This window comes from Equus caballus, chromosome 9 (genome assembly GCF_041296265.1).
Source record: "Equus caballus isolate H_3958 breed thoroughbred chromosome 9, TB-T2T, whole genome shotgun sequence".
NCBI classification, from domain to species: domain Eukaryota; kingdom Metazoa; phylum Chordata; class Mammalia; order Perissodactyla; family Equidae; genus Equus; species Equus caballus.
In genome coordinates, this window is record NC_091692.1 from 51024693 (window position 1) to 51038433 (window position 13741).

The window sequence follows — 13741 nt, forward strand, 5'->3', positions numbered from 1 at the left end:
TTGACATTATGAACGGCATCATACACATTACTGCAGCTTGGGACAAATGACCAACAATTGTTTGAGTGGTAATTCATGACTTAGGGGTATTAGGAAAAAACAAAAAAAAAAACTGAAGAGTAACTGCCAACATAAGACAGAATCACTTTCCCATAGGGCCTCTGCTATAACCATAACCACCCCCTTCTAGGGTCAATTACCAGCATTCCCATTTTTAGGAGCATGTCCTCCCTTCTTCCAGAATCACTTCCTCCCATGGAACATGTCTCTCTATCCAGTACATTATAGAAAGAAAGAAAGAGAAGGGAAATAAAACATTACCTTTTATTTTCTCAGGCACACAAGTGATCTAGGATACCAATTATCAAGAGATTTTACTGATTCACCTTTAGAATTATCTATTTTTAATCTGCAGTTACCTTAGAAAATAGTTAGCAGCAATCACTTTGCAATTCAGAATTACCAAATCGTAATTTAGTTGTGGAGTAAGTTAACAGTTTTCTGTTCAGTATGTGAGGTTACTGGAAGTCTGGAGTTTTAAATATCCTGTGGTGATTCCTCTCCCTTCTTTAAAGGCCGTTCAGCTTAAAGAGATGACCTTTAAGAAAATTATATGTTAAATAGTTTATTATAACAGAAATCAGCAATGTAAAATCTAAAGACCAGATAGTGTCATTCTGACCATCATTATGATTCAGTGAGTGGCCTCTGTCTGAAATAAAATTCCATCACCGAGGTCATCAACCTAGGTCAGTATCGTTCTTCCTGAGGTCCACATAAACCTCTCTTTTTCTCTGCAAATGTCGCTCGTTTTGAATGGCATAGATTTATCATGCATCTAAGGATTTACCTGCATCAACCTGGCACATACCTAGTGACTTTCTAAAGAAATACCTAGTGACTCTAAAGAAAGTCCCACAGCCAACAAATATTGACATATGTAAGCCATAGCACCTTTCCCAAGAATACTCCAAATCAGCACTGCATATTAAAAACGCAGAAATGCTGGGATATGCTTGTAGCTAAACCACGTAGCTCAGTTACAGCAAAGGTAAATAACAGTAACTACTGAACTTAATAATAGCTTCTCAAGGAGGAAATGTTTTCTAGTCATATACTTGACCCTATCAGGGAAAAGCCATTTTAGAAAGGTTTGCCGCTGGTTACAAAGTGATAACATGAAAGTACGGCTGACTCTGAACAAACCCACACGGTCAATTCTGAACATAAACTCAAATCACACATTCTAATAACAGAGATGTTGTTCTACTATTTTCACAAACCAAAGAGTACAGATTTCAAGTTATTTCACAAATCAGATGATCAAATAAGAACAGAGATGAAAACACTTACTAAATTATTATGTATATGTTTTTAAAAAGATGTTTAAAATAATTTACATGACAAAATTTGGCAAAGAGTAAACAAAATCAATCACAATAAACCACAAACTGTGGAAAACTTAGGGAAAGGCCCAAAGAATTAAAAATAGAACATATTTTTCCTCATATTTGGAAATTAGGTATATTGTATGCCTTTTAAACTGTGCATAAAGCTACTTTACATTGCACCTAAACAGTCTGAGAAATCCAAAACATCTATTTTATAAATATATACTTTATGACTGGAGGCAATATCTGGGCAACATGAAAGGATTCTGTAGAAATGTATTGCTGCCATAAATCTGGGATACAGGGTTGAAGATGAAGTGAACAAGGCATGGCAATGCTTTATACAATTTACAGTTAGCACATCTAAAGACCCAGCAACTCAACTGAGCTATCAAATAGCACGGATTGTTGTTTACTTGGAGGCTGGAAATGATGAAGAAAAGGAAAACTGCAGCTTCAGTATCTTAGAAATAGTAAATCCATACTATTTTAAGTAAAAATGGATGATTTTATTATATAAAATTATGATTGGCAGAATACAGAAAAATTATTTCTCTTTTAGCTTTACATATTTATTTTAAGTACCAAGCAAAATGCAACAATTGGAAGAACTCATTACAAACTACCAAAAGGTATTCATTTGGTGAAATTATTCAAGTTATAAAATGCTAAGTAAATAAATGCACTTCAAAATACATGAAGTATAACACAAGTATGAAAGTAGCGATCTTAAATTAATGACTCCTTTAACAAAAACTAACCAACAAACAAGAAGCGCAAGAAAAATATTGTCAACTTAGACAGAAAAGAATAAATCAAACGTATTATTCATTGGGATTATGAAACGAAAATCATTCTAAAAAAACAGCTAAACAAGTAATCAGGATTCAAAAAAGAACAAGAACATTCCAATACTATATTTTTTCCTACCAATAACAGGAAGGATTTGGAGGCCAATTAAGTGCTATAAACCCAGGTACCTCTCATCATTTGCACTGAGGTCTTCTTGGTATGGACATATAAATGAACTTCACTGTTACTCAAAGGTAAGAAAACTTATGTATTATGAAAGAAAGGAAAACAATTATACCTCCAACAGGGCAAAAAAGTATCCATTAAAATGATCAAATGCATCTCCAGCATAAGACTAGAATAATCTGCTTCCAAAGAATTCTTTCACACTTTATGAAATCAGGGCTAAGGTTTTACCCTAATGAAAAGGCAAATGGAAGGTCTCTGATAAGGTGGGATCTTCATAGCCAAAAAAGATATACCTACCAGAAAATCTGCATTCCTATCTATAATCTAAATTGTAAAAAAACTAATCACTAAGTACAATTAAACTATTTTAAAATTATAAGGTGATAAATGAATAATACCTATGTCATATGAATCATATGCCGAATTACTGTATGCTATACTCATAAGTGCTATTTATAAATACACTCAATTCATGCCATGAGAGAGAGAGTTGAGAGACTTAATTTCACATTTCAGAATTCCTGAGTCTTATCAGAGAAAAACAAGTACGGAAAAACAAACAAAATAAATCTACTCTATAGTAGGGCAAATAATACAGATTTGGGTATTAAGTTAACATTATATTTATAGTCTTAAAGCTGAAGACTATGGGGACAAATACATATATACTTCAATGGAATTATAAACATGATTTTAAAGCTCGGATTTTTAAAAAGGCTTTTTGATCAAGCAAGGCCACCTGAGTGACATCTTCAATGATGGTAAACCCATCATTTTAAAGTAACAGCATCTTTATTTCAAAGCCTAATTATAAATATAAAAGGAAAAAATTTTATTTCAATAAAATATTTTAGTAAGACTGCAATGCGACAGCCCTTTGATGAAAGATCTAACGAGGATAAAGCTAATGTAATGGAATTAGAACAGAAGTTCTAATTTGAGCCACTACTCATTAATTTCCCTTTTGCATATTACACAGTGAAAATAAAAAGGTATCTTAAGAGCACTTCAGTCCCACAATGTAGGATTTAAGCTTGTGTGAACAGGTGTAAATGGCCCTGCAACAATGTGATGCTTACAAAAATACATTCAACCAAAAGTTAACGTCTATTTTCTAACTAGTAAGGAAAAGGGAAGCAAAGTGGTCCCACTTAAAACAATAAAACAAAACAAAACACACTGTTTATCCTTTCTGGAAAGACTACCAAAGCAAAGAACATAGAGTAATATTATACATTTCAGATTGCATACTTTTACCCATCTTTCTAAGTAGGAAAAATGCAACTATCCATAGACTTTATAAATAAAGACACTAAGCAGAAAAATATTTAGGTTATTTCTCTGTTCATAAGTACCCAGAAAGAAAACAAAGAAAAAACACTAAAGTGCAAACCTATAGGCCATTATGGGCATAATAAATGATAAAGAGGTGCAGCCAAAATTGCATCTACATTTGCACTTACATACCCAGAAAATGATTCTTGCTTTAAAAAAACTGTGCAATTTAAAAACTAGTCAGTTTTGTTTGTGCCGTAATACAATTAAAACTTGTCTCTGTCCCCTAGTGAGGTGACCACTAGACCTCGGACAGCACACTTGGCTCTTGACAGTCACACATTTTGTTAGAATCATACAATATTGATTCCACCTCCAGAAAACGTTAGGGTCCTCTTGTTGTAGAACGAAGAGCCACTCGTATTTGGTTGATTGCCTTTAACCAGAGAGGTTTTCAGTTCCATTTCACAAGCTACAATAGCTGCATTCAATTCCACTTGAGCTCGATGAACTACATAAAACATGAGGCCTATACTTACAATAATCTGTGAATAAAAGTAAAACATTACAGTTAACAATAGTTTACAAAGAGAAAAGGGAGAAATAAATTCAACAAATACTTGGCTCAGAAATTTTTCAAATAGGATGCTTCTCAAATACAGTCAGGTCAGATTTTTAAATGATTTACACACAGTTGTCATTTATTCTTCCTTGGCTGCTTCTACTGGGAGTGGAGAGTCAAATCTGTAGGTAACCATTATATGATATCAGGTTAACACAAGGCCAGCATACATCCCTTTTAGTCCATATAAATGATGTTAGTTTGAGATAAGTCAAACTTGTCTCTTTTACCAAAAAGCTTCGTTCAAGGAATAAAAAATGTTTACCATAGAGGTAACAGCTAGCTAAATTTTAACATAATTAAACATTAATGTAATTAATGTAGCATTTTATCTTTGCATGACTATAAATGTCCACAGGTATTTCTAAGCCCACTTAGGGAAAAGTACTACCATTTGCAAATGAACTACCTGATGCAGCCAAAATTAAAAATATTAAGAACCACTTTAAAAAAATGAAATGCCAATAAACTTCCAAAGAAATCAACAAGGTTATGAACATGAAATTGTCTGTACTTAGGGAAAAACAAAGGAAACTATGATGATGAGGGAAAAAGTGCCAGTCAAAGGGATATTAGAAAAAGCACCAAACTGAAAGTCAGGTTCCAGTCTCGGTTTAGCCACTCACTAGTGATGGGATTTCAGTTAAGTCCCTTAAACCATGTGGGCTTCTCCCACTGTCCAACGGGAAGCTGTAGTCCTCTGTGCTTTAACATGCTACATATAATTCAAAAGAATGTCTAAGCAGTCCACATCTTTTAAATGGTATTTATTCCAAGGTTCATTTGTAAATCAGTTCTTTCGAGTTTGGAGCAAATATTCTCAGCAAAACAAGGTTAGAGCAGGTGTTCAATGTACCAGCAAGTTTCAAACGCTGCTCTAACCAGAGCTATCCTAAAACATACCATTGTTTCAATTAAGCCTATTCATAATTTCAACAGTTTTATGGGAAATATATTCTAAATCCAAGTGTTGAGGTGGTGGGGAAAGGGCAGAGGCAGAGCATCCTAGGGGTGAGTGTAGACAGGGAACTCTGAACTTGTGCAAGGGGGCACCATTAAGTGAGTACCCATTACTCAACACAATTCTAAGCAAATTAGGTATTTTAAACGGGGCTCTTTAAATCTTGTGTTTGTTCTCTGACATGTCAGCTCTTAAAAAAAAACAAAACTAACTTATTGAAAACCCTAAGTTTGATACTTAATCAGTGGATGGTGACACCATGTAAAGAGACGGGAAAAGTTAGAGAACTAACTGGAGAGGATGTGGATGAGACACTAAGTTGTTTAAGAAATGGTGAATTTGAGGTGCCTGTTAAGTATCCAAAGCTGTTCAGTGAATGTGTCTAACGCTATGGAAATAAGGCTGAGCTGAAGATGTGTTTAGGGGTCCTTACATAAATAAGCATAATAGCAGCCAACACAGTAACTGAATTTGCTAAGAAGAAAAATTCTGAGTGAGACTAGAAAGCTTAGGCTAGAATCTTAAGGACCACCAATTTGGAGATGAAAAGATGAGGAGGGGCTGATAATAAATGAGCAGCCAAGAACAAAAAAACATTCAAGATAGTGGCATCAAGGAAGCTAAGGGAAGAAAATGTTTTAAAAAGGCATGGTCAACAGAATCTTAGGTTGCTAAGAGGTCAAGCTAGATGAGAAACGGAAAGTGCATCTGATTCTAGACAAGGTTAGTGATGACGGTTTGAGGGAAGGATGCAGCAAGGCAACAGAAAGTAAGGTTAGACCAGTGAAAAACTCTTTCAGGCTCCCAGCAAGAGCGAACTGGCTACATCTTTACATGGGCTCTTCCCCAGATGCCCTTGTGGACCCCAGGGCCTGGCAATTTGTATTAACTCTTCCCAACACGCCCTCCTTCTCAGCCCAGTGAAGCATTAAAAAAAAAAGAAGAAGAAGAAAAAAAAGACAACTGTTTAAAAAAGTTTCCTTATTAAAATGAAAGAATCAAACACAAGTAGAAGGACAAGCCTTATACAGAAAGGCATCTCTTCCACTGTTAGCTGTCAAGCAGGATGAGAGTATGAGCAGAACAAAAGAGGGTTAGCAGATTTCTTACATGGAAATTGAGGGGTTTCCCATTTGAAGAGTTCTGTTAAGCAAGAGAGATAATCTGTTGAGAATGAAGAGGGAAGTAGGGAAAGGAGTGGAAATTGCAAGGAGAGTGAAGATAAGTTTGAAGGAGTCACTGAGGAAAATGGGGGAGTGGGAAAACAAAAGAAAGAGTTATAATATGTGGCAGTGTTGAGAAACCAGCTGGAAGTTTGTAACCATGAATTAAATATTACCAATCTTTGGCTGTATGACTTCCCCAAAAGAACAGGTGCAACGCAGATCAAAACTGGGATTTACCAGGATTGGGGTTCTGGCTGGTGGGTACACAGAAAAATATAGGGAATGGAAAAGAGTAACTGAATTCACAGACACAGAATCTAAGTTGGATTTCCATACAAGAAATAGTTGTGGCTTCCTCTGAACATCTATTTTGTATTATTTTAATTTTACAGACACTGTGGATTCTCTTTAGGTGGCTATAAAGCTGAAAGGCAAATCTGTGCCTCATTTCTAGCAAAAATGATGAACCTCATGAATACACTTACTATACTAACTTTAACCTAAGCTGCATCCTTTTTTCCTATGCTAATTTTCCCCTTCAAGATAACTTCCTTTCTCTCTCTTTTTATTCTCCCACATATCTTTTGTGAACTGCATTAAATCTTTTCTGAAATAAACTAAACTTTAAGTAACATCAATAAATCAAACTGAGGCATAAATATGCCTTCACTTTTTTTTGTTGTGGTTGTTACTGTTTTCATAAATGCCTGGGCTAAGAAATATCTGCCTTTTTCCCTTGTCTTGTATCCTAAGCTTAAATTTGTCAGCTCAAACAAAAGGCTAAGAAATTATTGGAAAAAAAGAAGACTCTATATTTTTAAAAGCACCACTGATAAATACATCAATTATCTTGTTCTACTGTAACTCCCCTGATTATAGTTGAGTAATTTACTAGGATGTATAGAAATATAAAGTATCAAATAGAGAAAATCCTGTGAAAGCTACTAATATGACAAATTCTAATTACTCAAACATAACATAAGGAAACAAAGATGTTTCAAATGGATTACTCATTTGAAGGAAACTGGAAAAACATAAAATATATACTAAGAAAACTCTATCTGAGAATGCATGGTATGTCAGAATCTTATAGTACTTAGGGATTATTATAAACATAAATTATTACATAGATATAACAGAAAGCTTAATGTGTGATTAGTATACTACATTAGTAACAATAAGCCAACTATTATAATAAAAACTCTAAACCTAGATTCAGGTTATCTAAAAAAATATAGCTCTGAAGATAAAATAGTGAAGAAAAATAAAAATTGACTCCCAAATATCAAAAATATTCCAAATTTTTCTTAAAGCAAGCCATTTTATTGACGAGCTTTATTTATAATCCAATGTAAATATTCCTGGCCTTAGTTTGTTTACTAAACTTGTACTGCATAAACACAAAGAAAATTAACTCTGGCTTTATTTACCATAGTATTTTTAATACAATATAGTACTTCAAAACTCAAGAATAATGCCACTAACAGTAAATTTGAAATATGATACCATATATTCAATAACAGTATAAATTAAAACTAGCAAGTTAAGGGACCAATAAGTTAAATCAGCTATCTCAGTATTATCTGCTCAGTCGACTACAGTCTATTGGTTATGAGCATGGTTTCTAGAGCTGACTGCCCTGGTTCAAATCCTTGTTCTATGCCTTTCAGCTGTGACTTAGACAAATTACTATCCACTGGTGTGGTGATAAACTAGCTCTTAGAGATCAGAGGTGGGAGCCCTGATTTGGAGCTCTTGCTATTTTCCATGGTCTAAATACTCCCCACACCAGGATCAATTTCAAGCTACCAATGTTGACATCTCTGGACACAGAACTGGAAAGATATGTACACAATTGGCTTGAGATAATAAAAGTATGTACCTCCTAGGGTTTCGGTAGTGATTAAATGAGCTTAAATTATCTACATAAAGCACTTAATAAAGGTTAGCTATCATCATTGTCATCATCTTACTAAATCATCAAAAATTACAGTGATTTTATATTTTGGTAAATCTCAGGAATGAAATATATCATAACTAAAGAAATGAATTTTTAACTCTTCCTGTACACAATTGAAAGACACTGAATAAATCTGCCTATGTAGCAAGGTTTTCCTCTTTTATCAATCTCCAATATGGAACGTACTCCAAACTATATTACAATTTGCATGGTATTAATAATCCATTACACAAATCTTATTTGGATTTATAATGGAATAGACACTTTTTATACAACACTTTCTTTTTTTTTTTTTTTTTTTTTTTTTTTAAAGATTTTATTTTTTCCTTTTTCTCCCCAAAGCCCCCCAGTACATAGTTGTGTATTCTTCGTTGTGGGTTCTTCTAGTTGTGGCATGTGGGACGCTGCCTCAGCGTGGTCTGATGAGCAGTGCCATGTCCGCGCCCAGGATTCGAACCGACGAAACACTGGGCCGCCTGCAGCGGAGCGCGCGAACTTAACCACTCGGCCACGGGGCCAGCCCCTATACAACACTTTCTAAACAAAGTATTTTGTTCTACACCAAATGATCCTAGAAAAAAATTTACATTCCCAGTATAATACCCTTAAAAAATATCAATAGAAGAGTTCAATAATTTGAAGACACAGTAACTAAGATGAAAACCCAATCCCACAAAATCTTATTAAAATTATCTTCAGAAACATTTTTAACAACATGTCACATTAACTCAAAATAGAGTATTTGATTTAGTGATGACTTTGAAAATAATCAATGCAAAAAGAACTCTATTTATGTCATTCCCTTGTTTGTTTAAAGAGAATTTTCAGTAAGTGTCAATTCAGTTCTATAGACTTCTATTCACCTCTCTAATCACACAATTAAAAATGTAAATATTGTCAAAATATCAAGTATAATTGAAATAACAGGAAAAATCTTCTTATATTATTTTCAGTGAAATCTGTTAGGTTTAAATGAGCAATGCCATACAAAAAGAAAATTAAAAAAAAAGACAACCCTTGGTCTTAAACTCACCTGTAAACAAAAAACAAAATATCCACTAACACTCTGTTCTGCAATGACATCTTCCATTGTCCGCAGGGTGGTACCCAAGTAAGAATTCAGAAGCTGGGTAGGAAGCAGTCCAACTGATGATGCCATCAGATAGTTGGGTAAAGAGAGATCAGTAATCTAGAAGAGCAGATTAAAGGGAATGAATCATTACCAAGTAAAATTTCAGTTTCACATACAACTGTGCACAAGTCTTGCCAGTGATTTTTCCTCAGAAGTAGAGAGAGCTGAAATACTTTATAAAGCATACTGATTTTTAAAAAATGATTATAAAGGGAATACATGGAAAATGTAGAAGATTTAGAATGAAATAAAAGTTTTTAAAAAATTAATATTTTATTATTCTACCACTGAAAAACAACACTTGTGACTTTTTTCCCCTAGACGTAAATAAAATGTGCACACACATGGATCACTTTGTAAAGACAGTTTTGTAGCATTCCTCATGTCATTAAATATTCTTCATAAGCACACTTAAATGGCAGTGTGGTCATAGTGCTTTGAAGCCAGATAACCCTATAAAGACATTCCAGTGCTGAGAATTCAATGAGCTACTCTGTCTCTGGCATCTGTTTTTCTCATCTGTAAAATGAGGATCACCACCACCACCTTACATAGTTGTTGTCAGGGTCAGAAATATTTATACACTATCTAGCAAAGGCCTAGCAAATGACTGACACTCAAAAAAGGTGGAAATTATCATTATTATGCAATTATACTACCACTATGTGGATGTAGCACAATTTAAAAACAACTTCTGCTGTGGAACATTTAAATTGCTTCTTTGTTTCTTTGTGTATATGTGATTATCCATTTTTTTCTATTATAAATTAAAAAAAAAACTATGACAAAAACCTTTGTATATTAACCTGTGTGGGAGGCAGTGTCTAAAATATTCTAAAAAACCTCATCTGATATTCATGCCCTTGTGTGATCCTTTCCCCTGGAATGTGGGCTGGACCCAGTGCTTACTTCTGGCAAACAGACTACAGCAGAAGTGAGGAGATGTTACTTTCAAGATTAGGTTACAAAAAGAATAGAACTTCAGCTCTCTCAAACAGGCAAGCTGCCATGTTTGAAGTAGCTCTGTGGAGAGGGTCACGTGGTGAGGAACTGATGTCTTCAGCCTACAGCTAGCAAATACCTGAGGCCTGCCAACAGCCACATGAGTGTTCCTGGAAGTGGATTCTCTCCCAGTCAAGCCTTAAGATGAGTGCAGCCCTGGCCAACATCTGGATTACTGGGCTGTGAAAAAACCTGAGTCAGAGGCACCCAGCTATGCTGCACTGGAACTCCTGACCCACAGAAACTGATAGATAATAAATGTTTACTGTTTAAGTCACTCAGTTTTGAAGTGGTTTGGTACACAGCAAGAAACGACTAATACATTACGTATCTCCATTATTTTAGGATAGATCACCAGGAGTGGAATTACTGTATCAAACAGTAAAAATGTCTGCTTCCTCAAAAAGTTCACACTGATTTACATACCTATCAATAAGTAACACATAAGTGTGTCCATTGTATCATACACTTACCAACTTTAAGTAAGCAATAAATTTCAATCTTTCTTAGTTTGATAAAGGTAAAAATGATGTTTCATCATGGTTTAACCTATACTATTTTAATTTATATTGATATTAGTTTTAAATATTCATTTTCTTATTTGTATTTCTTTATGGCTTTCTTTGTTCACATTTGCCCATTAATTTATTGGAATGTTAAGTACTTATTTTATTCCTATGGGCTCTTTATATACTAAGAGTAACCTTTTGCTTATTATATTTGGCAAATATTTTCCTCTAAAGTGTCCCTTATCTTTTAATTTTATGTTTTGATATACAAATGTTTCTAAATTTTTACATAATCAAATATTATCAATCTTTTCCTCTGATTTTTCCATTTCTTTTAGCTTTACAAAGGCTTTTTACATCCCATTATTAGTTTTACCTGTATTTCTTTTCTGATGATATTTACCACTTATTCTTTCTGGAATTTACTAGGATTAAAGGTGAGGATATAGCCTTGCTTCTCCCCTTCACCAGGAGCCAATTTTCCTAGCATTACTTATTGAACAATCAATAATTTCTCCAGTGACTTGTGATGCTTACTTTATAATAGATGAAGTAATTATATATAAAAGCTCTATTTGGGGTTCTAATACTGTCCCCAACAATATCTTAAATCTTGTACTGAAACCAAATTGCTGTAAGACTATCAGTTAGTATCTGATAAAGAACTTCTCATCCTTCAAACCTCTTAATTCTTCTTCTTTTTAAAACTGCCATAACTATTCTTACCTATCCATTTTTACAGATGAATTTTAGTATCATTCAGTTATTCAAAAAAAGAATCTTAGATTTTATATTAGGATTAAGGTAAATTTAGAAATTAATCTGGATAGAGCTGAAATCTGCACAATATTCAGTATTCTTATCCAGTAATGTTTCTATAATTACTCAAAATCTTTTACATCTCATACTAAAGTTTGGTAGTCTTATTCATCTATACCATGCATTTCTTATTCATTTATTTCTGAGCATTGTGTTATTGCTGCTACTGCTATTAATTGTGAGAATAACTTTTCTATATCTCCATCAAGGTATTAATAGTATGTAAGAAAGCCACTGGCCACTTTACTAAACTATTTTTCACTAATTTTAAAATCTGGTATTTTAATAGAGCAACCTATAGTTACTCTTTAACTACAATCTAATAGTTATGTAAATCATATTTTCAATAAAGTTACATTCATCTCTACTCATAGACAATTAACTGGAGCGGCATCACTGCTGGTGTGGAAAGAATACTGCAGTGCTGGTTAACAATTCACCTCAACAATTACTAACTCAGTGACTGCCCCAAGCAAGACGATCTTGTAGGTGCCTGCAAGAGACAGAAAGACACAACTCCTACCTCAAAAGATTTCACACTGACAAGAACACACCGACCACCTCAGAAACAGGCAGAAAGGGAGCCCTGAGAAGGACTATGTGCAGAGCATTAAAGAGTAAACAGGGATTAAAATTAGCTGGAGGAATGGGGACCAAAGGGTAACCTTGTGCCTTCAAAAGAGGTATCCGAAATTGACTCTGAAAGCTACATATGGGTTTGGCAGGCAGAGACAGGCGGAAAGAGGAAGGTAAGTTGTTCTGGGAAGAGCATGAATGAGGACAATGGGGCAGGGGAAGTATAGCATGTATTAGTGGGGCTGGCAGTCCTGTTCAGATTGTTTATAGGACACATGCATGGAAATCCTGTAAAATAAAATGAGGACAAGTACTTGGAGGTGATACTTGTTAGGGGCCTTGAGTGAAAGGGGAACGAGTCTGTACTCAGTAGAAAAGCACTGAGGCATCGGCCTGGTGGCATAGCAGTTAAGTTCACGCTCTAGGCTTCAGAGGCCCAGGGTTCGCCAGTTCGGATCCCAGGTGCAGACTTACACACTGCTTATCAAGCCATGCTGTGGCAGGTGTCCCACATATAAAGTAGAGGAAGATGGGTAAGGATGTTAGCTCAGGGCCAATCATCCTCAGCAAAACAAGGAGGACTGGTGGTGGATGTAAGCTCAGGGCTTATCTTCCTTAAAAAGAAAAGAAAAGAAATAAGAAAAGAGAAGAAAAGCACTGGGGACTCTAGTCAAGGAATGATCGGAATGGGGCTAAGTTTTAGGAAGGTTCCCCTGCCAGTTTGGAACACTTACAGAAATGGAGAACTTTCTTTAGAATAAACATGTCAAAGGTATAAAATAAGTAAATAAGACAAAAATGAATCTTATAAAAATTACTATATTGCAGTTGTTAATAAATCATTACACATTACAGAAGTTTTCTTTTAAATAAATATTTAAGTTCCAAAATGTGAGAATGCAAAGCTTATGTCCATAGTCTTTAAATGTAATGAAGTTTCTCTAAACAGAACACATAATTGACATTCACGGATGACATCGATTATATCCATCTTCCCATGCGTTTAAAACTCTAGAACCACCATGAAAGTACATACATTTTTATTCCAAGCGGTACTGTGATTTACGTGGAGATGTAATTCACTTGCCTGGGCCACGAAGGGTTAATGTAGAGTATTACTTTACCACATACCAAATAGATCCTAAAAACAAAGAAGTGCCCATCTGAAAAAAACCTTAGTTCTGAAGGTGAAGCTGATTCACCTCTGAACATGGTATTTTGGGAGCTGACAATAGGAGAACTTCTGTCTTTAGATGGATCACTCAGATGCTCACTGAACCTGGAGCCTACTGTCCTCTCAGGCATAGCACAAAGCACAGCTCCCCAGTAACCCTGCCTCCAGCTCCT

The 13741-nt window shown here is 34.8% G+C and overlaps 1 protein-coding gene across 1 annotated transcript in view; it reads right to left on the minus strand.

Annotated features, from left to right (window-relative positions):
• Positions 1-310: 310 nt before the first annotated feature.
• The window catches only part of TMEM64 (transmembrane protein 64), a 28596-nt gene continuing 15165 nt past the window's right edge, over positions 311-13741 (minus strand). Inside the window, exons 2-3 of the mRNA XM_014728037.3 lie at positions 9390-9545; positions 311-4192 (exon numbers count right to left, since the gene is read on the minus strand). Of these exons, the coding sequence (XP_014583523.2) occupies positions 4001-4192; positions 9390-9545 (348 nt within the window). The 3' untranslated portion in view covers positions 311-4000. The remainder of the gene's footprint in view (positions 4193-9389; positions 9546-13741) is intronic.